General features: G+C 28.8%; 1 protein-coding gene across 9 annotated transcripts in view; it reads right to left on the bottom strand.

Annotated features, from left to right (window-relative positions):
- Positions 1-25,969, bottom strand: part of LOC111030999 — a 268,635-nt gene that overhangs the window by 42,049 nt on the left and 200,617 nt on the right. For 8 of the 9 annotated variants that reach the window (XM_022310760.1, XM_022310758.1, XM_022310757.1 and 5 more), the window contains exons 11-13: positions 18,765-18,931; positions 15,332-15,376; positions 3,663-3,781 (exon numbers count right to left, since the gene is read on the bottom strand). In XM_022310760.1, coding sequence (XP_022166452.1) covers positions 3,663-3,781; positions 15,332-15,376; positions 18,765-18,931 — 331 coding nt within the window. The remainder of the gene's footprint in view (positions 1-3,662; positions 3,782-15,331; positions 15,377-18,764; positions 18,932-25,969) is intronic. The other variant, XM_022310755.1, reaches the window with a different exon arrangement.

The raw sequence follows: 25,969 nt of genomic DNA on the forward strand, positions 1-25,969 counted from the left end.
TATAGACATATGTATAATTATTATAAATTGTATATTATTATATTATATTTATATGATGCCTATGATTTATGCATTTTGATTTTTGATTGGTAAACATCAAATAATTTTAAGGTTATAAAATATAATATCATATATTATTGATAAAATTATATGATAGTTATAATATCAAACGGTATACTGTACTTTGAACTGACTACTGTATACTGTAATAAATTGATAATTCGATACCCGGATCGTACAACGGAAGCACTTTTAGTATTATTCACTGTTGACATTTTATAAATTAACACCAATATTCAGATGTCGATAGCTCCTTCAATTATTATCACATAAATGTAAATGAACCGTCAAAATTCATTAAAAATTAAACTGTGCAGGAATCATATTTCAAAAATATAGGTTCCCATTTGAATTTTAAAAGTTGACCCTCAAACCTCCCCATCCTAATTAATAAAAAAAATATTTAATATCAAATTAATTTAGATTATATGATTCAAAACAGTTTTCACATAGGTCATTTTCCCCTAATTTAAATATATCATACTGAAATCTGCTGTCACATGAAATTTGGAACACCCTGTATATATGCTCACTCACGCCGCTTTTACTCTTCCTCCGCAAACCATCAGTAACCACGTTAAGAAAAAATACGACACGAGGATTCTTTTACCTCACCCCCATACTCACCGACATGCCAAGCATACACACATCACCAGACTTCTACGTTTACGCACCTGACGGCGTGGTGAAGGGCGGGCAAGGCGGTGAGTGTGTAAACAAAATTAGATTTTCGGGGCTTCCAGGCGCAGGTCTCGACGGCCGCGGAGGACGATATACAAATTGGATTCGATTAGGGCTTCCAATGCCGCCACTGCCGCCCGCCGCCGAGTCGAATACGTGAACCGAATGGAAAACGTTGCTATATAATTCGGAACGCATAATATATATATATTGGAGGTAAATATCGCGCAATAACATTATTTCCACCAAAACCACTATTAAATTTATATATATTTACAAAAAGTGTATACCATGCAATAATAATATAGTATTTATAAAACAACGCTTTGTTTATATTATGTTTGGCGTATTTATTGACTGTGCTGAAGGATCTTGGCGCTTCTAAATAAGTTTTCCGATAGTTATTATAGAATAATATAACTGGCATTTTAACATTATTTCCATTTCAAAATTTTAATGATAGACCTTCAAACGTTTGAGTAGGTTGAACATTTATATAGATTAGAAGATTAGGTTTTTATAAAATGTTTCGTTTTAGTCGAACGGTGTAAATACTATACGTCTACAGAATCGCATAAACATGCGATTGTTTGATTGTATTTACAGATATTGTTTAAATATTATTATTTACTACGTGGTACTACTATAATACGTCTTGAACATCACTGTCGTAATTTTTTAAGATGTGATGATGAAAAAAAAACACGAACGACTCGCCGTGCCGACAAAATACGCTGTCGTCGATGCGAGAAAACAGAATTCCTATAGAAGTCACGTTTTTTATTTTTCCGTAGAGAAATCGATGAATTCGCCACATAATGTATAAGAAGTATAATCACGTACTTTTATTTTTTCTCGGAATCGGTCTTAAAACAGTGGCGACCGAAAAGGGTGTAAAAAATGTAATTTATACTATAGCTAGTATAATAAAACCGACGGAAACGTCAGAACGTATTATATAATATATTATTATTGCTCGTATACAGTATTTTGGTTCTTAACGGAGGTTTTTTTCTCATGACATTTCCCGATGTCAAACTTGGACATTGAACTCGAAACATAATTTTTTTTCAACGTGAATCGACTATATTATATTATATTATTAAACAATGTATTGTTTTCGATGTAGATTCGCGATACCGGTGCAGTCGACAGCTACGACCTAATATCCATGATACCATGCAGAATGGACAACGGTCAGTATATATAGGTAATATATAATTATTGAATCTATATTGATGCCATTGAGTTTAATCATTTTATGGCATAATATTTTTTGAAGCGTGTTCACCAAATCGGTACCGACAAATGAAAAAAAAAATAACCTGTTGTTTGAAATCAGCAATGTGTGTAGGACTAAAACTGCTGCAAGGCCGATATAGAAATGGTTTTATTTTTGGGGATGTACTATTATTTAAAAACAATATATATATACCCAACTGACACTATACACATACAATTTTCAGGCGAACGGATATTAAATATAATGGATCTACGCACGAAATATGACATGCTCGCAGTTGTACGAAATTATAAACGTAATTTGAACATTGGTGATTTTAATTGCATGTGATTATTTTATTATTGAACATAAAAACATTCAGCTGCATAATATAATGTTGACCACTCACACAGCCCTCATAATAGTTTTGCTTTAGTCATAACGTTACGAAATATTCAAGTGAAACTGTATATCATATACTTAATTTATCCCGTCATATACCTAAGGCAAATCATCTTAAGGCGATAAAACTCGTTTTGAGCGTGTGATTTTGATCTCACTTTGAAGATCCTGCCATAAAACTATTGAATATGAAATCTTATCGAGAACGATCAAAGTTGATTCATCCTGCAGGTTGTACCACAGCGTTGTGCACACGACCAATATTATACAAGTCATGTTAAGCTATTAGTGTATGATATCAAGTTGTAACTCTTGAATATTATATTTGGTAATATTATACAGCATATAAATATTTGGAACGTATTTAAACTGTGAAAATATAGCTACTGCACGAGTATAAAACACTTCGCGGTCTTACGTTATTATATTTTAAAGTACCTATAAATATAATAGTATAGTACACAAGGCCTACAAAATAATGAATAATTACCGCCGGACATATTATTACTGGACCTGGAAATATTTCAATCGAATAAGATTTGGCGTTATTATATTTTACCTAACACCGATAAGGTATAAGTGATGAGTAAAATAGGATTTTTTAATTAATGACATGTAACTGTATATTATGCTCGTGATAATGGTAAACATATTATTATTGACGAGTGACGACGACCGGGTAAACAAAATACACAACGAATACATTTTTTAACCATAATCCCAGCGTATGACACTATGAATGTAGGATCCATTTTTCAACCATCTCAAGCAAATGCGTTATTTTTTGAAATACATTTTAATGTTTGTATCCTAACAAAACTACAGTAACACGGCGTTCCGGATAGGCAATTCAGGTACACCACCCAGGTATCAGCGCGTGTGAGCACGCTTATACCGTTACGGTATATTGCATAACACAATATTATTTTAATGATTCAGATGGAAACTAAAATATGTCAATCGATTAAACCTATTTCGTATAGGTGTGGAGGGGGAGAAGTACAAAAGTATGCAGAAGTACCACAAGCAGGTGGTACTCAGGCACTGAGTATTCGATTTGCCTCATAGTTTTACCGCCCCTATTTTCACTTCTATTACGACTGACCATTAGATGTATCAATCACATTATAAGATTTCATCAGGTCGAATCAGCATACAAACAATAACAATATATAATCATACATCGAGCTTTCGAACGTTGGCTAGACTATTTCAAAAATAATGTATAGATAATAATTATCGCTGCCGTAATAATGTATAAAAAAAGGTTATTTAATTTAAATTAGATGAGACTTACCTCTAAGGACCTGTGAACAAAAATCGCATGGTGTAATTTTCTTATACGTGTACTCCTGGAACTGGTGCGCCGTTTCAGTGTTGGCCGAGAATTGTGGGTTTCCGTCACGTCCGGTTTTCCTACATACACACATTTATACATATTATTATACAATTAGATAATTATGAGTGAACAATTATAAGAGTACCTAGTCTTGTAGGTATACAACAGCAGCTGCTGTATAGCTGCCGCGTATATGTTATATAAAAAATATTATATTATATTCGTTTAAATGCGTATTATTTTTATTATATTTTATACCTATATATATTATATAGGTATATATTTATTTTTTTTGTCACCGGATGCGATTTTATAATATCATAATATCATAGAGTCAAAAGGATCAGCCTTCGCGCGATCAGCGTAAGTATGCTTCTTATATTTTAACGGGCCACCGCAGCCATTTCACTGATGCACTTCGGGGCATCGCAGGAGTGCATATACATATATATGTTTATTATAATAATAGTACGGGTAAACCGCCGTCGTCAAAGGGTAGTATAATAACAATACCGCGTAGAAGAGTGTTTATACATAATAATATAATATACGCTATACATCCGACCGTCCCACAAAGGACGTACGATGCGATCTCGTTGACCCCTTGGAATAACAATATTATTATAATGGCACGCGTATCGGGGGAATCGAATGCGGGCGACAATATATTATTTGACGACAGTCGACAATACCAGTGATTACTTTTTTCGCTTGCGACTCACATCGGCATCATTATCATCATCATCATTGTATTTGTACAACAACACAACACCACGTTGGACCATGTCCGGAATTGTATTATTTTTTTCCGTTCAAATATTTTCAATACATTAAATTAAACAATCCTCTACACTCAATCCCCCTATAGACCGAAGTTTACGAGGCGACTGACGGATGTCGTTATGTCGTATATCGAAAATCGCGTCATATATACTGACGACGAGAAGCGTTATTTAATCTTTTGCGGGGCTTAAATGTTTATCCGAGTTGAGGTCTTGACTCTTTTGATTTCGTGTGCATACATGAAAGAAAAATTATATTTTCTCAAGTGACCATGTGGTGAATTAACAGCACGAATATTGTAACAAATCGTATATTTTAAATCTGTCATACGTAAGATTTTAAAAGCCGACAGTTTCACTACTCAGGTTATTTGTTCTAAAAAACAAGGCACCTGTAGCGTAGGGGTGAAAGTATTGTTATGGATTTGCGTAACTTGAGTTTAATTTAAGATATTTTAGTTTGGAATTCTCGTATACGATTTACTGGACAGTAGACAATTTACAATTTTCATTAAAACTCAAATACTTAATGATTAAATGTTAACTAAAAGTATTACATATCAATATGTTATGTTTCATTAAAACTTTATAACTATGGTTTAAGTGGTTTAACCTAACCGTATACCTTATAGTTATAATATGTATACTATATAAAATTAATTACATTGATAATAATTGTCGTACAAGTATACAATACTCGAAAATCAGTAATTAACATAACAATATCATTTAAAATCTCAATAAATCAGATATTCTAACAAAAGCATTTTTGCTGATAAATATATGTCATACAGATAAATCAATTGAAACAATTGTCATACATTCACATTATAATATGTGTATTGCATAAACTAATGGAATTAATAACTAAAAAATATTTCATAAAATTACATGAATTTAAAACTATAATTATTATAACTACTGTAAAGTGGCATACGTTTGTTTAATTTCACCGATTTCAATTTGTTAGTTGGTACTCATATATTTTTTATCAGCCCATAGAAATTTAAAAAAAAACGGAAATTAATGTCTTGTTTTATTTTGTAAATTATTTTAATAAGCATATAGTTTGTAATTGTTATTAAATTATTAAGTAATAAATAATGACAGTCGTAGTTATTGAGTTTTGATTAGTGAATTCAAATTGAAAGGTTAACTTAACAATATCATAGGTCTTTTGAAACTATTATTATTAAATCAGTACTGGTCTTACTTTTCGTGAAGTGCTATTTTTTTTCTTTCGAAATACCCTTGGTAAAGAAAATAATTCACAAGGATGTTGAGAAAATAAAATGTTTCTCCTACGCATAATGGGTCCAAAAGCATTTGTATTCCAAGAGAGCTTTTGGGCTTTTGAAATTTGCATTATTATACAGAACATTTTTGGATACAATTGAGGCGCATTCAATTTAAATAATAAACACATAACTGAGGAGCATTACTTATTATTTTACACTGACGATAATAAAAGAAATAATCTTAATAATAACTACCATTATTAATATTATTATATAGATGGTTAAATCGAATAAATAGTCGAATTCGTACAGCTACTAGAATTTAAGAAAACACTCAATAATTATCGTTCTGAAATATTAAAAGCGTAATTTACTATAAGATTTTTGTTAAAAAATAACTGAAGTGTGATAAATATGGTAGGAAAAACCTTATTGTCAAATATTATAAACATGCCAAAAATTACAAGGACGAAACATACTTAATAAAAAAATAGTGATTAAGTATTAATGTGTTATAAAAGGAAACTCCTGCTATACTAAAGTATTATATTTTTAATGTAAATAAATTATGAATACATATTGAAAGTATATTGTAGCATATAGAGACTAGAGACATTACTTAAACACTGAACAATCTATATTTTGAAGCGTTAACTTCTATTGAAAACTTAAATTTTACAAACATTTTAGGCACACGCACTACTAATATTTATATTTTTCTCTTATTTTTATTTTTATTTTCATTAATATTATTTGTAATTTAGTTTTCACTAAATATTTAATTTTATATTAAAGTTTAATATTGTCAAAAACTCAAAACCATATTTTGATTTTTAAATTGTGAATACCTATATTTTAATATATTTAATTTATGCTGCCGTCACAAAATCAAAACTTAAGAGGGCTATGAACAAAATAATATTGAAAAAATAATAACGAAATATAAGCTGTTCGGTTTGAGTGTTTAACCTAATTTTTACAAATATAAAATTCCATAAATCGTAATACACATTCCAACACAACGAGTACATAGTGTAACAAGAATCACACGGTATATAAGTTAGTTAACACGTTGTTTCGTATATTTTCTGTATGTTGATTTCAAACTGCGCAATACGGTATTACATATCATCATCATTTTTATAGGTGTCATTTTCAGCAGCCCTTTGAACGTTATTCGACACCATTGATCCTACACTGATAAAGGTATGGAATAACATACTTAAAATTACATCGTGTTAGGGTTTAAAATTTCTCAACCTTTGATCTCATATCGGATCTATCGAGAAAAAAAATAGTTTAACAACGAGTTAAAAATGTTGGTATTTTATTATCACGTAAAAAATAATTAATAAATAATATCGTCATATGAAAATATCATATATTTTTATTTATAAAATCAATGCTCGTTTGAGCAAATTTAATATTTATAGACAATTTGTTTGTATCCGTGAGTTAATTGAACTTTTAAGGCATTCAAAAAATAGAAGTAATACAATTTTAGTATTTATAAAAGTGTAAAGTGTGATTATAGTTATATACGTCTTAAATATACACATATATAGTATATTCTCAACGTTCTGATGAAATACCACCGTCTAACTACAACCACTACAAATTAAATCATTAAGTGGTGTCAGGTAAATTATTATGCTCGAACAAAACGCATTAAGTAAATTAAACTATTGGAATGGTAAAATATTCACATAGACTCGGAGTATAACAACAAATTGAACACAATTCATGAACTATTCGTTGTAAATTATGTATCACTAACATTTGCAGACAATGATATTTTAAATGGTCTAATAATGTATATTGGTCGTTTTCTATAATAATTGAGTTCAGTTCGAAATCTGGTTTAAGCACTATTCATTAACGTCAAATTTTAAACGACAACACGCTTGTAACGAACCAACTCAGGCCATAGCCTATTACGAATAAATAGTTGTAACAACGAGTTGTACTTTATTTTAACTGTGCGAAAACAAAATAAAAACATAAATGTGTTACAATAAGAAAACGAATCACGATTTTTTTGCATTGTCTGGTAGAAAATATTTTTAAAAATATTATTAGCTACCTAAAGTGAATTACTATAATGGTTTGCTTATTATTGAATATTGTATAACTCATACAATTGATACTTTAATAGAATTAAGATGTTTGACGGTATTTTAAAACCAGCTATAGTTATAAACCTAATCGTGACGTCAGTGATGACGTATTCCAAAATGTTCATGACATCGAAATTATAAAAATTTTAATTAGAGAACTGCAAACCCACCCTCAATATTTATTGCGAGTCACGTATGACCACACGCGAGGGTTAAGGATTATTTTAATTTAATGTGTAATGTAAAGTGTTATCGGTTATCCTTATCTTAAATCGTTGCGTGTTATTATATTTAATCGCCGCGGTGCGCATTATTTAGGGTTTCCGAAATCTGAACCATCCAACTCCGTTGAAATCGTAGTGCACATAGGGATCGTTATATAATCATTCTATAACCATCGAATAATTGGACAGCAGAAATCGTAATATAATGACTTAATAATGGATACAGCTATATAGAACAGTATGAGTCTGATGTAACATATTATTAATATTATTAACCAAACTGTGAAAAGCGTATTCCGAGAAGAGGGCTCGTATTGTGGTAGCAACAATAATACTATATTTGAGAAGAATGAATAAAACTTTGACGTGGATCGTTTTACACGTCAAATCATTTTATATAATATGTTAGGATGTAAATCCATTGGCGGTGGTACACACGTCGGTGCTCGTTAACCATAATATTTATACACATAGCGCTGTTAGTCACAAAAGCCAGTATGAATTTTCTACGCATAACATTTTCGGAAAACGGCGCACCGATAACGTCTCTTGAGTTTGGTAACTTTTAAAAACTGTTGAATACCAAATAAAGACCAAATTTTTAATAATTTTTCATATACCTAGGTATTTTTTAAACGTCAAATTATTATTCTTAAATTTATATTTCGAGGTGTGATGTATTCGACTGTACGGTAACGGTTTTAAAATGAATATCAAAGCACTAAAACAATGATCATTATTAGGGCAGAGGACTTGTAGCTCTAAAAAATCACCAAATATGCATAAAATGTACAAAATATGCATTAAAAAATAAGATATTTTATTTAAATTACGATGTCTGTGGCCGACGTTCCCGTGGTCCGTATTGATAATATCTTATGCAGTGAAAAATATTATTTGTACATAAATAAAATTAATAACCGGAAAATAAACCTAATAGGCAATCCTCGAGACGTGTCTCTAGGAAAAACATTTGTGTGGGAACAGTCAACAACCATATTAATTTGAAATAATTTGAAATTCAACATTATTTGGGTTGTATATTAAATATTTATATTAAATAAAAACGTCGACGGTAAAAATATTGAAAAAATGATAAATTATTGAAAATATGCATCTTAACGTATAAAATTGAAGAAATACGCACTAAAAACAAAAAACTCGAAATATGCATTTATATGCAAAATAAAATTTTAAAACTAGCTTTGTTTCAGGATGAAACGTATTTGTTTCATACTCTTCTATTTTTGTGATAGTGCTAATGCTAAACAAATATGCAAATGCTATAAGTCCTCTGCCCTTATCATCATGTATTCGGTAAATTTGTAGATACTAGTGAATAGGTCTAGCAATATGGTGAACCTTCAAGTACTTTTATGTTTAAAACCTCGCAAACTTTGAAATATGTTTGAGAATAATAAGACGAAATTGGTTGAACACATAGAATTGAAAAAAACAAATGTCGGCTACGAAGAAAAAAAAACACGATAAATTAAGAACTCACGTTACAATATTATAATGTTACGCAAATTCGATGTTACGTCACAATTGTATTAGTATTTACTATTAAATATTATGTATATCTACAAACAATGTATCTCATGATGGGTTTTTTATTCGTTTCTAAAAATTATTTATTATAAATATATTACGCAATCCTCAGTCAATTTCGGTAGATAGGATATAAATGCGTATCGTATTAAAAAAAAAAACTTGTACACACCAAAACTAAGAGCTAAGAAAGGATTTAGGGTGATGTACGGGGGTTGTCCAGGGACTCAGTGGTATTGGTGCAGGTGTGTGAGAACTGGTAGAAGGGAAATGGTGGAAATATCGCTGCAGCACCTAGCGGTGAGTGAGGGGTGGCGATGGTTGTTATTCCGAATTTCCCGATCAAGGTCACACAGTGCGAAAGGTACGGGCGGTGGGTTCAAGTGACGGTGAAAATCGGAGAAAATCTCCGCCACGCCGCGACCGTAAGGTGAAAATAACCTGCACCACACGTGAAGAGACCGGACGACGTGCAATGGCGTGTGGTGGCGTCAAAGATAATTTCATTATTGTTATTTTTTTCTTGTAGTAAGTCATTGAATCGAATTTTGTATTGTTGTTATGAATTTAATATTACAACAATATATTTTTTAAACATTCAAAGGTTTCGTGGTTTCAATATAGTATAACGTGACACTACTCTTGATGGTTTATTTTCAATTGATAATTTTTTGATGGAGGTATAAATCAATTAAATATGAGGTGTATTATAATATGTAACATGCCTATACGATGTACCATGAAATATAGTATATACTATAATCACAAGGGCTGGGAATAATATGATGCATTAAAACAATGTTAAATATTATGCATAAGGCAAAATAGATAAAATAAATGCCTCACATTCAAAATGTTAAATATGTATTATTTTTTTTTTTAATAATTCTAGTTAAATATTGTTAAATATAATTTTAATAATAAATCTTTGTCAATAATTTGTTTGTTTCTTGTTATTAATATTTATTAAAGTTAATATAAAATATATTTTTATTCAATGACATCAGTTATCAACAGTCATAATCTAAAAATAATTTGTCTTCCAAAATAATAATCAAATTGGTATTGAAATTAACTTTCACTGATAACTTCCCAGAGACTAATCAACATCCACCAAATTTTGGAGAAAAAAAGAACAGTTAATTAGAAAATCAAAAAAATATATGGAATGAATATTATGTTCAGAATTTCAAGTACCTATTAACAAATATTTAACTATATTATAATTGTTATTGTAAAACTAATACATTTTGACCAAAACAAATAAAATACATAGCATTGAAGTTATATAATTCATTTTTAAGACTATGATTATAGTTACCTTAATATGTGTAGTGTGTTCTGATTTCAGATACTGTGGACATATATAATTTAGATGTTTACAATGTAACTAATGACTTTTAACATTTGATTTTCTGGAAATAAAAATAAAACCCAGCCAACATTTGAAATTGGTTTGAAGTAAAGAAGCATATAGCTTCTAGAAAAAGCTAGCGTGTAGTACTACGTTTGGTGATTAATCGTGAAACAAGAGAGAGTGGATAGACGACATTGACAGATGGAAAAACTTTCAGTTGCAATTTATTTACTATTTAACGGAAAAAGAAATAGTTTTAGTTAAAAAGTCGACCAACATAAATGTCTATTAATTTGCAAATACAACCGAATTGTATGAGTATTACCACGTCGACTGTTTAATTTTTGAACTAAAAGCGCATTATACACACTTGTAACATAAGGAAGTATTACTTAAAGTTACTTACTTATATAGTTCCATAATAATCAAATTAACTATAATTACCTAAATATTATAGTGTAAATTCAAGAACAATAGTCGTATTTTATTAATATAATATGTACTCAACTAGAGCTAACTAAAAATATAATAAAACTTCATGTTTATAACAACTTATAATATGGTTTTTCAAAATAAATGTAACGGTTTATTTTGAAATTTAATACAGAGATATATGAATTTATAATTATATTATTTACTTGTATAAATTATAATATATATTGGCTTTTTATTTTTGTTGACTTTGAATACCCACACACATTATGAAACGTGACAAATTTCGAATAACGCGTATTTGATGTTTTAAATGTATGTTTGTTTAATTTTAAACTAGAACGATATTTATGTAACTGAATAAATTCAACATTATTTTGACTGTTTTTTAAATTACATACGTCTCGTCAAGATAATATTATGGACGAGTAGCTTCTCCCGGTAAAGTAATTAAATGTTTAATGAAGTTGGGTTAAAACGCGCGCAGGCTGTGTGTACAGTGATAATATTATTGTATACTATACAATCGCGGCTAAACGAAAGGTGATTCAGGTTTCGACAATAATGTTCATTTGGACATATTTTGAGAGCAAATTTACAGGGGTGTTCATAATAGAACGGAGAAATGTGCGAAGATCATTATTTCATATTTGTAAGATTGTTTACGGTCTGTACCTACGTATATTCTATATTTGTTTGTCGTACGCTTTCCCATTGTGTACACAGTACACATATATATTTACATGCTTTATATCTGTGTCTTAACGATTCTCGATTTATAATGATGTATTTCATATTCATAAAGTTGGGATTCGACCGCTGCCGGAACGAAGTAAATTACTTTTGATTCTGTTCGAATTTACCAAAACTATTCGGCGTTAGTGCATGAAATAACAAAACCTTGTTACGGGGGATCAAAATTAGGGATTTCAAAAAAATCTCAATAAAGACATATATATATATATGTATGCATTATATAATACATGTTTATATATAGTTCAGGACAGAATGCATACTAAGACATAAGGTGTGTGACTGTATAATAATATTATTTATCTTGGATTTAATGTTTATAATGCTCAGTCGTTAATGACAACCTTTGCTTGACTCATTATCTCGAAGGTCGGAGTGTCATTTGGTTAGGAAAAATAATCTACAGCTGGATGATTTCAGATGTAAACAAAATATTACTTAAATGTACTTTTGTATTAGGTAGACACTGTATTACAAAATATTTTATATTTTGTCTTATTGAAAAATAAATGTAATATTAAAAACGTCGTAACTGATCACAAACTTACTGCATTGGTCTTAAATAGTCTTTCGTTGAGTGACACGTAAATAATAATTGAGACTTTTTTTTAATCCTAGTTAAATAATAATATACTATAATAATTAAGTTTATTTATAGATTACAGTTATATAGTTTTTTTATATTGGTCACGAAAATGGTTACTGATGCCTTATTATTTATCAGATGACTTTTATATTTTATTATGTCTATAATATTTTACAAAAATTTTTCAGTATTCAAATTTAAACAATACATTTTATATTTCCTGTCTAATGACTATATTTTATATGAACTAATATCATCTCAAACAATACAAATAATTATTTATGATTTTCACATTTTTTAGAATCTATATTTTTGAGAATTGAATAAAATAACTATATTATAAAGGTGAATATTGTTGAGTGAAATGGTAAACTTTAAAGCGTCCCCTTAGATATTTATTATAATGGCCTTAACCTATACATATAATATTATGTGCATATTATGTTGTAATTTTCCTTTTGCCGTGTCAGAATTCGTTTTCCCTCCCATCAATCTGCAGCAGGCCAAAAGGGAGGCAAAAGGTATTTCCGTTGGATACTCATACGTTACATCCCACGTTCATACATATAAGCATGAATTAATATAATATATCGCTCGACCGAATTATTTATTTATCCCGGTTCGGACTAAGTGATATTGCCACTGAATGATATATTACATCTTTACGATAATGCCACAGAAATTATTAATCTGGTTTTTTTTAAACTGACATTTAAATAAATAAAAATATTAATTTTGCAATATTTTTATGCATATAACATAATATATAATACATTATACATACCAGTATTATAGAAGCAGGTATGAAATAAATTTATAAAATGTATATAATAAATATACATAAAAAAAAAATGTATATAATACCGAAGTGTAGATACATAAAGTACATACAAAAACATATATTTTAGTTCAATCAATGTTTCTACTTTTTAATAAGTCTACCCAGGAAGTCGAGAAATCTACACATTCTGAGAATATAGTAAGTGATCAAGGGGTACCATAGAATCTGATTTGACTATTAGGCTAAAAAGTAAGTCATCTGATCTAACGATTAGGTAAAGCATGTTACAGAGACATAAATAACAATATATACAATTAATTTTGTCTGACTGGTTTTGCTTGATTTTAACTAGAATTGTTCAAAGTTTAAATAAATACGTTGTCACTTTCAGAATTTCGTAGTAAAAAACAACTTATAGAGAAGATACTGTTGAGTTTTCGGAAGTACTTACTTATGTGTCAAAATTTTAATAACAGTAAATACCTATCTCAATTGTCTAGAAATGTTGATTTTTATAGTAAATTTACCGTAATAATTACGTAAAAATTAATTCAGTAATAAAATAAAAATCTTTATAAATAATTAGTTTTTAGCTGTCAAACGGGCTTTGAATATGATAGTTGTGAGACATATTATTATGATTTTCAATGAATGATTTTTGAGTATTACTACATCTCTACGAACAAATATAATATTGAAATATTAAATACTTCGCAAAGAAAGAATAAAGGAAAAAAGCGTGCAGAAAAAATATTCTAAAAAAATGTACTGAACTACAATGGCTTAAAATATATATAAATATATAATATAAATTATACATATTATATTATTTGACAGCCCCGGGAATGTCCGCCCTTCATTGAAACTGTAATTGTGACCAACTCGGTGAGTGATATTATTTTCTAATAAATATTAAATTTCGAATACGTGGACACACGCGTATATATATTCGCTGTTGACATTTTGTCAACAACGCCTCGGTTAAAGTTCGGTGTGGACATACATTATTCAGATATTTCCGATACTAAATGTCACCGCTACATAATGTCTCTTTGGTTAATGCCACTAAAACGCAAACGAAATGTAAATTTTTTATTTTACACGATCGATGGGTAAATGTTTATATATATTTATAATAATTTTACGCGACTTTTAAACGGAACGAAGACACTTGTGTTGTATACACTATACAGTATACACCAACAATTATAATTTGGAAACTGCCGGACATGATCTATATTATTGTCATATTATGTATTATTAACGATTATAAAACAGGCAAAATAAAAACAAACGCCCTGCAAAAACGGGTTTTATTAAATTTAGCTCAGGTTATTAATATATTTTAAACTTTGCGGTTTGTTTTTGTTCTTATTATATTATATACCCATGACCAGGAGCGTCTCGAGGGGAAATCGTTATGTATAACGTCCACACCAGAACGTGCACGTCAATGGTATACATAAATAATGACCGAGACCTTTGAAAGCCACGTGTGATCGATCCGAAATATTTTGTTTCGTTTTAGAACTATATACTTTTTGCTAGCGTCTTCATATTCCTTAAAATACACCAACAAAAAAATTACCAAAAGACCTTCATAATGTAATTTTTGGTTTACTTCAACGACGTTATGTAAAAAATACAAAAGTTTAAAGAATGTATAGATAGATAATTATAATGATGTCACCGGTCCGACAGTACCTTATAAATATTATATGCATTCAATATAATATCCTGTAATGTACATGTGATCATAATAATAGTAATAGTATAAAATACAAACAATAATAATAAAACAATTACCTCATTGCAATTATGGTCGATACCGCGTGGTACATTTGGTGTTTCCTTTTTTTTTTTACCGAGGTATAAGTATAATTATTTTTTTTTTATTTGGCGAGAGCACACATCAAACAGCCAAACAAAAAAATGAAAAAAACACACAAAACATTATGTTAGTAAAGCTGAATAAAAAAACAACTAAATTAATATACAATAATATATTAAACAATGATACTAAGTTGGTTAATTAAACTACAACTCGAATTCATATTCCCATAAAAATAACTACGTGTCCCGGAAAGAGTATATTCGACACTGTGTATATAGTGTAAAATGATTAAAAAAATATTAACTATTTAATTATTGTTACATTTTTAACATCAAATTCGAGAAATGTTTTTAAAAAGAATGGTGTAATATGCATTCAGGGAAATTGTTTGTGTTATAATTTTTCTTATGAAAATCATATCATGGTGATATTTTTTTTATTCACATATATCATATTATATCAACCAAAGTATACCTATATTTTATCATTCCTTATAAAACAAATAAAACTCTATTCGGGCTTAATTCACAGTAAAAGTAATTAATACATTTTTTTCAGAAAAAATAGTTTTTGTTACGTCATAGTAATTTAATAAAGTAATTGATAATTTTTACCAATTGATCAAATACATACATGTATACACAACAAAATTAATTTAAAAGGATATATTTTTCTTTATGTAAGCCATTGTAACTTTTTAAGTACCTATAGGAATGATAAGACATATTTTATGACTGAGTTTTACGATTTAGTTCCGAAAATTAATTTCCTGTACTCTTGGGGGATAAATATTTCTTTACAAGCATAGTTATTTTTATTTTTGACAATGAACTAAAATGTGTAATTTTCAAAAAACATTTCACCGAAAACGCTCATGAAATTAATATGTTAGGTAAATAACTAAAATTCATTATTATTATGGTAAAAATTGTTCACAAAGTGATGCACCAAGCAAAATCACCCTCTTTTTATCCTTTAGTAAAGACTACATATTTCTAAATATTATGGTTTTTGAGAAAAATGTAAAACAAGTATGTGTATAGTATATTTGCTTGTTGGACATAAAATAACTATACGAGTCTTAAACGGGCATGATATTTTAAATTGTAATAATAAAATATATACCTATACATACATTTACAATACTTTTTTGTTTTATCCTAGGCTTTAAGCATGGTTAACACGTTCGATGACACTGGCAGTAATTTAATCAAATAGATTTAATTTTGTACACACCTTTATTTTATATTATTATGTGATAAAACGTAACAATTATAGGTTTTGCATATTTTATCATATAATTATCAATTTTGAAGAGAAATATGATACTTAAAAGGATATGAATAAAATTGTATACTACTGGAATTGAGTGTAATTGCACAGTTATTATAAATGCACGTTCACGAGTTATCTCGATTTCTCGAGAACTCTTAGCACGACTCGTGGGCGCATGTGTGACAGCTGGTGTTTAAGCAGTACAGAATTATACGCGTGAACAGCATTATATCTATTTCAATGGTTTGCGTGATATAATATGGATAATGACTGCTACAGTTACATCGTAATGAAGTAAAAAAATGTTATTGTCTTAACGTATACGATCGGGAAGGAAACCGTAATGTAATACCTGCAATTATATAGGTATGGTACCTGAAAACGGAGTCGAGTCATGGAGACATTACTGTCAGCCTATAGATAACTGTTGGAATCCATAATACGACTTAAATAACATCGTTTTATGATCAATTTATATACTAACTCAGAGATCTATTAATTGACTCAACCGTACAATAAGTGATACCTAAGTGTATTTCAAAAACGGTTTGTCGATATAAATCTTTATTTTTGGTTTTAAGACGATGGTATATTATACAATCTAAGATGACAATAATTATTGCACCGTGTTACATAGATAAAAAATATGATTTTATTTTATTAACAGTGTAATAATTCTAGCATTCCCGGGAAACGCCTTTGTAACGTCGTAATATTATCATCTTGTTTCCGCAAATGTATTATGTTTGCCGGCCTATCTACTTAAGCTCATGGGACGTATACAGGAATTCGACTACTGCGCTTGCGCGACAAGAACCGTGAGTATATATTATATTATATATATGTGCATATGAATTCGAGTTGTAAGCTCATTAGCTGCAGTAGGCTACACGATCGACTACTTATCTGACTAAACGTTAATCTATCTAGACGCCCAATCTCATCAGTCCTATGTATACATAAAATAAACTCTATACAGTGTTATGTTACATAACGAATGACACCATATTATATAAAAATAATAGCGAATCGACATATTATATACGGTGTGGTCCATATTTGAATAGCTACACTAATTTTAAGTCAATTGTTGTACTTTTGTATTTTTCAAGTATTCATAAAATAATGTATAATTCTTATTTTTTACAAAACTTGTTTGGTTTTTACATATATTATTATATTATGGTTTTGGACTAGTTAAACATTTTTTTTTATCATTACAGTTGCCATGGAAATCAAAAAATAAATACAATAATAACGATTAATCGTCACCGATTATTTTCTTGACGATTTCATGTTAAGTACAGTTTCAATGGCAACTAAATATCAACAAATGAGTAAAGAGTATTTTTTTAACCAATTTTACGGCATTTTTGACATACAAAAAAATTTTTTAAAAATAATAAACAAACCTAAAAATATTATAACAACAACAAACTTAGATTTTATTTATAGTTTATACAAATGCAGTGTATTAATTACTTCACTATATAAAAATGATGGTTTTTCCAAAATCACAAAAAATTGACTTAAAAAATGAGTGTAGTATTTTAAATGGATAATTTTGTATATATACACATAATATATAGCTATTTCTATATGTATAACAAAGTTTGTGACTTAGTGTCCAAGCTAATTATAATAAATTTCGTCAGAATAGGTACCTGTAAATGTTAATCATCAAATTCTACCATAATTTTAGTAATAATAATAATAATTATAATAATAAAATAAATATAAAAGATTTTAACCGACCGATGAGATTGTTAATTGATATTTCATGATCCTACTTTTGTACAATATCTTACAATTTTCCTGTTAGCTACGTTAATTGAGAATATAACATAAATTATTGTAAATTATGGTAAAATAGTAAATAAAATGTAATATCCAACACTAATATACATTATTATTTCCTATAAAAAATACGAATCAATTGAGAAAAAAATAGAAAATAATTTAATAATCGTTATGATAAGACATAATGTAGGTATATGTATATATTAAAAAGTTATAGAAATCTAAAACGTGCCTACTATTATTTGGTCAAATAAAAACTTAAGTTGCTTATTATATTACACGGATATCTATTATACATATATTTTAATAAATTGTTATAAAACCACTCACTTTTCATCCTTTTGTGTCGTATTGTTGTTGGTAGGCCCACTGGTGGTCTTCAGGCTCTTGATGGCCTTTAACCATTTAGATTTCATGCTGCCACTGGACGACGACGATAGTTTCCTATCTCGTGCGTTCGATTCGGTCGCTTCTAGCTTGGATGCGAACAGATCTTTCTAAACATATTTAAACACGAAAATCGATCAGTTTTTGACAAAAAATGAAATGTTAAGTACAATATTATGGTATAGAAGTTTATGGACGGATATAATCGTCTTCGTTGTTTTTATTTTCAATAGTCTATCACAAAACTCATTTTAAATTATGATGATTTATGTATACATATTTTATGTGGTAGGAATTATATTACAATATAATGAACGCGAACGCAAACGTCGAAGGAGTAACCCCTACGTACTAACAGTGTAAAATAGAAATGCGTGTAGGTGTTAGGGATTGGTTTATATTTACTTCCGCTCTGAAATTGTCATTGTCATACACAAGAAACCAACGGTGTTTGCGTATAATACTATGGAAACATTAAATGAGTAAAAATAAAAGTCGAAAATTGAGTTTAGTTAAAAAAATAATATATAATATACCGCATTGGCATCTATTTTTGTACAAGTTATTTCTACCCATAAAACAGTTTCTAATACGATTTTCTTTCTTTCGAGTGTAATATGTGAGTGCGTATAATTTTTTTAATACGTCTAACTCTTTGGAATTGACGTCATAACTAACGTACAAACGAATGGGCTCCATTTAGAGATTCACTCAGATTTATATATATATGTGTGTGTGTGTGTGTGTGTGTGTGTGTGTGGTGTGTGTGTATATCTCTTGGTCTGGAGAAACCGTAACTTTTCGACATCGGTTGCTTTTGTGCGGTCCACACAATAAAAGGTTTTTTCGATTCTACCACAGCCAATGTTTTACTTCTCCCAGTTCGGCGAGAATGGAAAAAAATACATGTGAAAAAAAACTCCAAACGATCATAAATGACTAAGCATTTTCGGAGAAGTCATAAAAAACAAAGTTTAGACGCATTAGTACCGCATATGGGGAATGGCAAAATAGTTCTAAGTTAAAATGTTATTTAAAGTTTTCAACAACTTGAATAATCTATACATAGAAAGCATCAAAGCGGTATGCAACTGGTAGCTAGGAGTATAGCGAACAAAATGTTTTTTTTTTCAAATGTATTAATATAATTGCAACATTTCAGAAATGTAATGAACTAACGAATAATTAATACTTTTGGTAATAATATAAGGTATATATGTATTATGACGTACCTATAAAAGAAAAAAGTGTATTAGGAGAATACAATATTACAACAGTTTTTCAAAATTACAAAATATGCATAAGTTTCATTAATAATGTTATGGTAGGTTTCTCTATTAATCAATTAATGTATTTGTTTGCACTAGAGTCATATAAATGACATGCGGATCGTTATCTGACAATCGTACATTTGATAATATGACGTTACCTCAAATATTCTTAATATCAGCGTTATTATTTTTTTTAATTGATATTGAGAAAACTTTGAATAAAAAATACTACTGTACAGCTTGTCGAACTATCATTGAACGGAACATATCAGAACAATGCATACAAGAAAATATCAAACAATTCTTATAGAAATATAAGGTTTACTATGATAGTAGTAATCTTTTCATTTCTATTAATTTTTGTTATTTTATGACGTGTAAACATATATATTATGTAATATATTTGTAGATAATGCGATTTATATTACTTATTGTTTATATCACACGTATACATGTTACTGTTCTATAACTTCTCGGATCTGTTAATAAATATAATAGAATAAATAAACTATTTATGGTTGTATAGTAATATTGTCGTTTTCCGTAGAAAAACACAATCTGTACTGTGTCAAGACATAAGATATTCAAATAAATTATACTACATTTTAGATTCTTAACGCTCGATGCATGTATTGTTTTTACAATGATGTGTTTGAAATAATAAAATGATGTACTTTAGAGAGTTGAAAATGAAAAATTCCCAGGAATTTTCAAAAGCGTCGGGAAAAACTTGACAATTAAAAGTTATTAAATTGTTTATGGAGTTTTGCGGGTTATGTATAGATACATTTATCTGAATACAGTATTTTTTATCTAAAATAAACATTAGCACAACACTGGTTATTTTGTTGTAATTTAAAAATATAAGGCAGCTGGCAGACTGGTCTCTGCTCAAATTTGTTTTTCGTATATAATGATATTATTATACCATTAGATTCAAATTCAACACCATTCATTTCAGTGACCCACTTGCAACCTAGTAGTGAACAACAGAACACCTTTTTTCAAATTAGACTTTGCTACTTATGTTGTTTTCACCTGAGTACATCATACCAGGGACTCATGAAGTCATCATACAAATTGGGGTTATTTCAAAATATCAAAGGTTTATAATTATTTATAATTATACAAGAGAGAAATAATTTTAAACTTCAAACTATTCTATATATAATAATAAATGATTTTTAATGATTTCCAAATCTAAAAGTTAACACATTTCGTAGGTAGTTAAGTTTTGTAATTTAGGATTATTATAAGCAAAACTAAAAAAGCTTTGTATTGTTTTTAAATTATGTATTGACTCAATGCCTGTCTAAACGTTTAGTTATCAAATATAATAAAAAAATGAATAAATAATTTAAAAAATGACCATTAAGGACTAAAAAGTTCTACAGAAAAACTTTTTGGTTGTGAATATATGTTTTCACTTAGTTAGAACTTTTTTGTTCTGAATTAAATGCGAGTTTTCCGGGAAACAAAATTTGGTTAAACAAAAGAGGACGTGATGTTAGAACTAAAATAATATGATGGTTCTTTTATCTATAGAAATTTTTTATTTTTTTGATAAATGTAAAATGGTTAATTATATTAATTTATTATTATTGTAAAGTTGACGCAATGAATATGATATAGAACTTTTTGGTTATAACCAATTTATTTTATCATATATTTAGCATCTATTGGTTTCAAAGCTATATGGATGAGAACCGAAAGATTAAATTTAGATTTTACCGGCTAAATAGAAACTTGTAAATGGTGTTCAATTATAATCTTTTAGTTTTTGATAATTCTTCGAATAATTTGCCTAAATGGTTGTTTGGAAGTTTATATTACAGAGAATCAATAATTAAATCTACATATTATTATATAAAAAAAAAATATTTTTAAAAACGCCAAATTATTCCCTTATTGTGTTTTTAAGCTCACTATTTACTGTATAACCGCCGTGAACATTTTTTTAATAATATGCAATATAGATCTCTGACGTGAAACAATTGCTAGTGAGTCCATATTTCACTTAATACATTCCATTAATTGCTAGAGTACTGTTTAATAGTTATGAACCCAAAGACATTCAGTAATTTATTCAATCATAACAAAAATAACTGTTTTCATCTTTTAGTTCTAGCAGCTTAAACGAAAAGAGAATATTATTCTTTTGAATTTTGACGCTTGGAAATTTAACTCTGCTAGTTTCAACTAGATGATTTATAATATAATTATTATAATACAATTTAAATGACCACGATCTTACTGTATAAAAGTCAAGTACAATGTACTGTATTTTATCATGTTAAAATATTCATTATAAATAAGATGACAGTCTCAAGGGCTAAGAGTAAGTTGTTGAAAATTAGACTATGCCCTAGATGAAATGTTGAAACTTGCATGGAAGTTGTGTAACGAAATAATATAGTTAAAGTTTACCATACATTTATAGCTAAAATGAGTAGTATTCGATTTAAAAAATATATTTCTACATTCATTATACATAATAAAAACAGCATAAATCTATAATTTTAAAAAATAAAAACCATAATCATTATTATAATATCAACTTTAAAACATACGACGAAAAAGTGATACACAATATTTAAAATCGAATCACTAAGTAAATTTTTAAAATACGTATGTGTATCTACCACAAATAGAATAAAATGTTGACATCCTACTCCACTAAACTAAATCACATCAAACATAATACCGACAGTTGGATATTCCTTATCCAAATACCCAGACAATATGAATTTATCCTATCAAGACTCAGAATCGGACATAGTAAAATCTCCTACAGTTTCTTAATGGCCAAATAAAAACCTCCAATATGCACAGCCTGTGGTGTCCAAGTCACATTTTTACTGAATGCCGAATTACCACAACATCAGAATTAGTCACAACCTGTCCGAATCTCTTGCCGAAATACTCCACAATTACCTTCAACGCATAGCCAAAATTATCCAATTCATGACAGCTGCCAATCTTCAAACCAAAATTTTAAATTAATATTTAGGATAAGTACTCATAATAATATGTTATTGATTTAAATTATTTGTAAGCCCAATTGCCCATATCGCTGATGGCAATGTATTAGTAAACAAAAAAAGAATAAAATGTGTATAATTTATTTCGAATATTTTTATTCGTTTTCCATTTTAAAATATATGTAGGTACGTATTTTACAAAAAAATTAAACAAAATATTCATCCGTTAGGTATGAATTAATTAAATATAATAAAATAAAAACTTAAATTCTTGAAATTAAATAGAATTTTGCTAACTAGTTTTAAAAAGAAACAAATTTTAATAGTGGTAATATTTAAATTATAGTATTAAATCTTATACATGTTTTCTACGTTTCTTCTATTTATCCATATTTATATTTTATAGTATATTATATAATAATATAAGCAATATTATATTATATATAATATAAGCTGAAGAATGGTATTAATATTATAACCATCATTTATTAATGATAGATTTAAATATTTAGTGGATATTTTTAATTATATTTAGGTGTCAGATGGTTCATGTGTGATCTTGCACTATAATATCGGCGAACAAACTAATGATCTTCTGATATAGTGAAGCTAATGTAGGCAAATAAAAGTTTTTAATTTGTATTGTGCTTGTATAAATACAAGCATGTACATTTGTATTTTTATGGAATATCATTAAAGTATAGAACTTGAATAACGTTTTTATCATAACTCATAAGCTGTACGAAACAACATTTAAAAGGTATAATTATTTCATAAGATTTTTTGTTTTCACAGATCTTTATTAATCGTATGTAAACCAATACATCTATTTTTTTTTTTTTAAGTCGATTTAAATTTTTTTGGCAACCATGGCCATTACTTTAAAAGTGTTATTTTCACAATTGTATTCTACTATTTACAATTTAAAACTACCGAGTCCATTATTCTACTTGAGGTTTACACCTAACTTGTTAGGCCACTATAATAAGACCAATTTCGGAAAATGAAACTAGTGTTTATGTTTCATATTAAACCACTAATTAACGCGTGTAAAGTAAACTCAGTGGAAAGGGGCAGCATTATAATAACTACGCAGAAATGTTAGCACATAAATTATCGCTCAATTAAATAAAGATTAATGATATATTTTCCGATTATGATATTAAAATAATTGTATATAATTTAAATACTCTTTGTTGGATATGAAATACTATATAAATTGAACCCAAATCGTTACTCAAGTGCGTTGTTGTTGTTATTAAATATGCAAAATTATTTTGTACATAATAATATAAGTATCTGTTAACGATTAAAAATTATTAAAAACACTACAGTCTATACTCTATTCAATATTTTAAATCTCGGCCATAACGATAAAGATATAGAGGTATCTACTCGTATTATATTATATTTTCCTTACAACAATATTATTATTTTTAAGTTTCTATTTTCGTGCAGTTAAAGTTAAGCCAATCATTAATAATTGATTGCACATATCACGAATTGATACCATATAACCTATATTATATTCACCGCAGAATGCTTTAGGTAAGTATAATACTATCCTGTAGCATTTTAATAAAAAATGTAATAGGTAAACCTATAATACATATAAATAAATATATATGTATATATAGCTAATGTATTGATGAAGTACTGTATAGCTCTTCAATAATTTATCGAGTGACATTTATTTATCTTCAAAATAAAATTAATTAGTTTTGCACGCCCACTTATTTAGACAATATTTCCAATTCAGCCGTCAATGTTGGAAGTCGACACGGTTTCATTGTGACTGCAAAATTAGAGTTTTTATTTATTTTCAATCCACTAGAACGGATTACTCGTTGAAAGTATCAAAATATTTTTTCTTCAGGATATTTATTGTGCACCTTTATTGGAACATTGCCACTAAATGTTTGGTAAATATTGGATACTTGTTATGCAGCTGAAAGTGTTCAAACAATAACCTATCGATTCGGAAGACGGTTGCTGCAAACTTACACCTACGAAAGCGTGGAAAGTGCAAAATAATAATAATACTTTGTACCTATATATTTTAGTATAGGTATTTAAATTATTGCATCGTGAGGCAGGCAGATAAATCGTATTCGTTAACAGATAAATATGCAATGGATAATGTTGGCCGTTGAGATTTACATTGAACTACATATACGACAATATAAATGCTCGACAAGACATTTTTGAAAACATGATGACGAGTGACGCGATAATATTTTGTAGCCCTGGCGTCACATGTCTCGTGGATTAGGTTTACGCCATCGTGCTACGTCATATAGTTTGCCGAGCGTTCAATTTCCTGCTCGTAAAACCCTGAGAAATAATATAGTATCTATTATAATATGATATCGCGTAATCGACGTCGTATCTTACTCTGTCTCATACGTCATCTCATGTTTCCACACTGACAATCTCGCTTAGGGCTATCTATAATAACGACAAATAAGTAGGTAGTAGGCACCTCTATTTACTAATGGGCAAGTATTATAAGTTATAATAACCGTAAAATCAGTTGAACGAAAATTATTGCACGCACCGGTAACTGCTCTGTATGGTAGGTTAGGTCAGGTATGCACGTCTCACGCGAGCGATACCCTCCAAAATCGTAGAAAATGAGTGGTGCATGTACCTGCCTATACCTCACGTATAACTGTACGTTTTTCGTAACGGACTGATGGGGTGGAGGCTTTAGAAGATTACGACGAGATGCTTTATGTGGGCTTCGAGAGGCTATAAGTACGATCAGACATAGAGAGAGAGAGAGAGAGAGAGAGAGAGAGAGAGAGAGAGAGTGAAAGAGATGTACAGAAAGAGATAAATGACGACGAGAGAATGAGACTGTTCTGTCTACCATCCAACTATAAACGACCTTATG

This window comes from Myzus persicae, unplaced genomic scaffold (assembly GCF_001856785.1).
Source record: "Myzus persicae strain clone G006 unplaced genomic scaffold, MPER_G0061.0, whole genome shotgun sequence".
NCBI lineage: Eukaryota > Metazoa > Arthropoda > Insecta > Hemiptera > Aphididae > Myzus > Myzus persicae.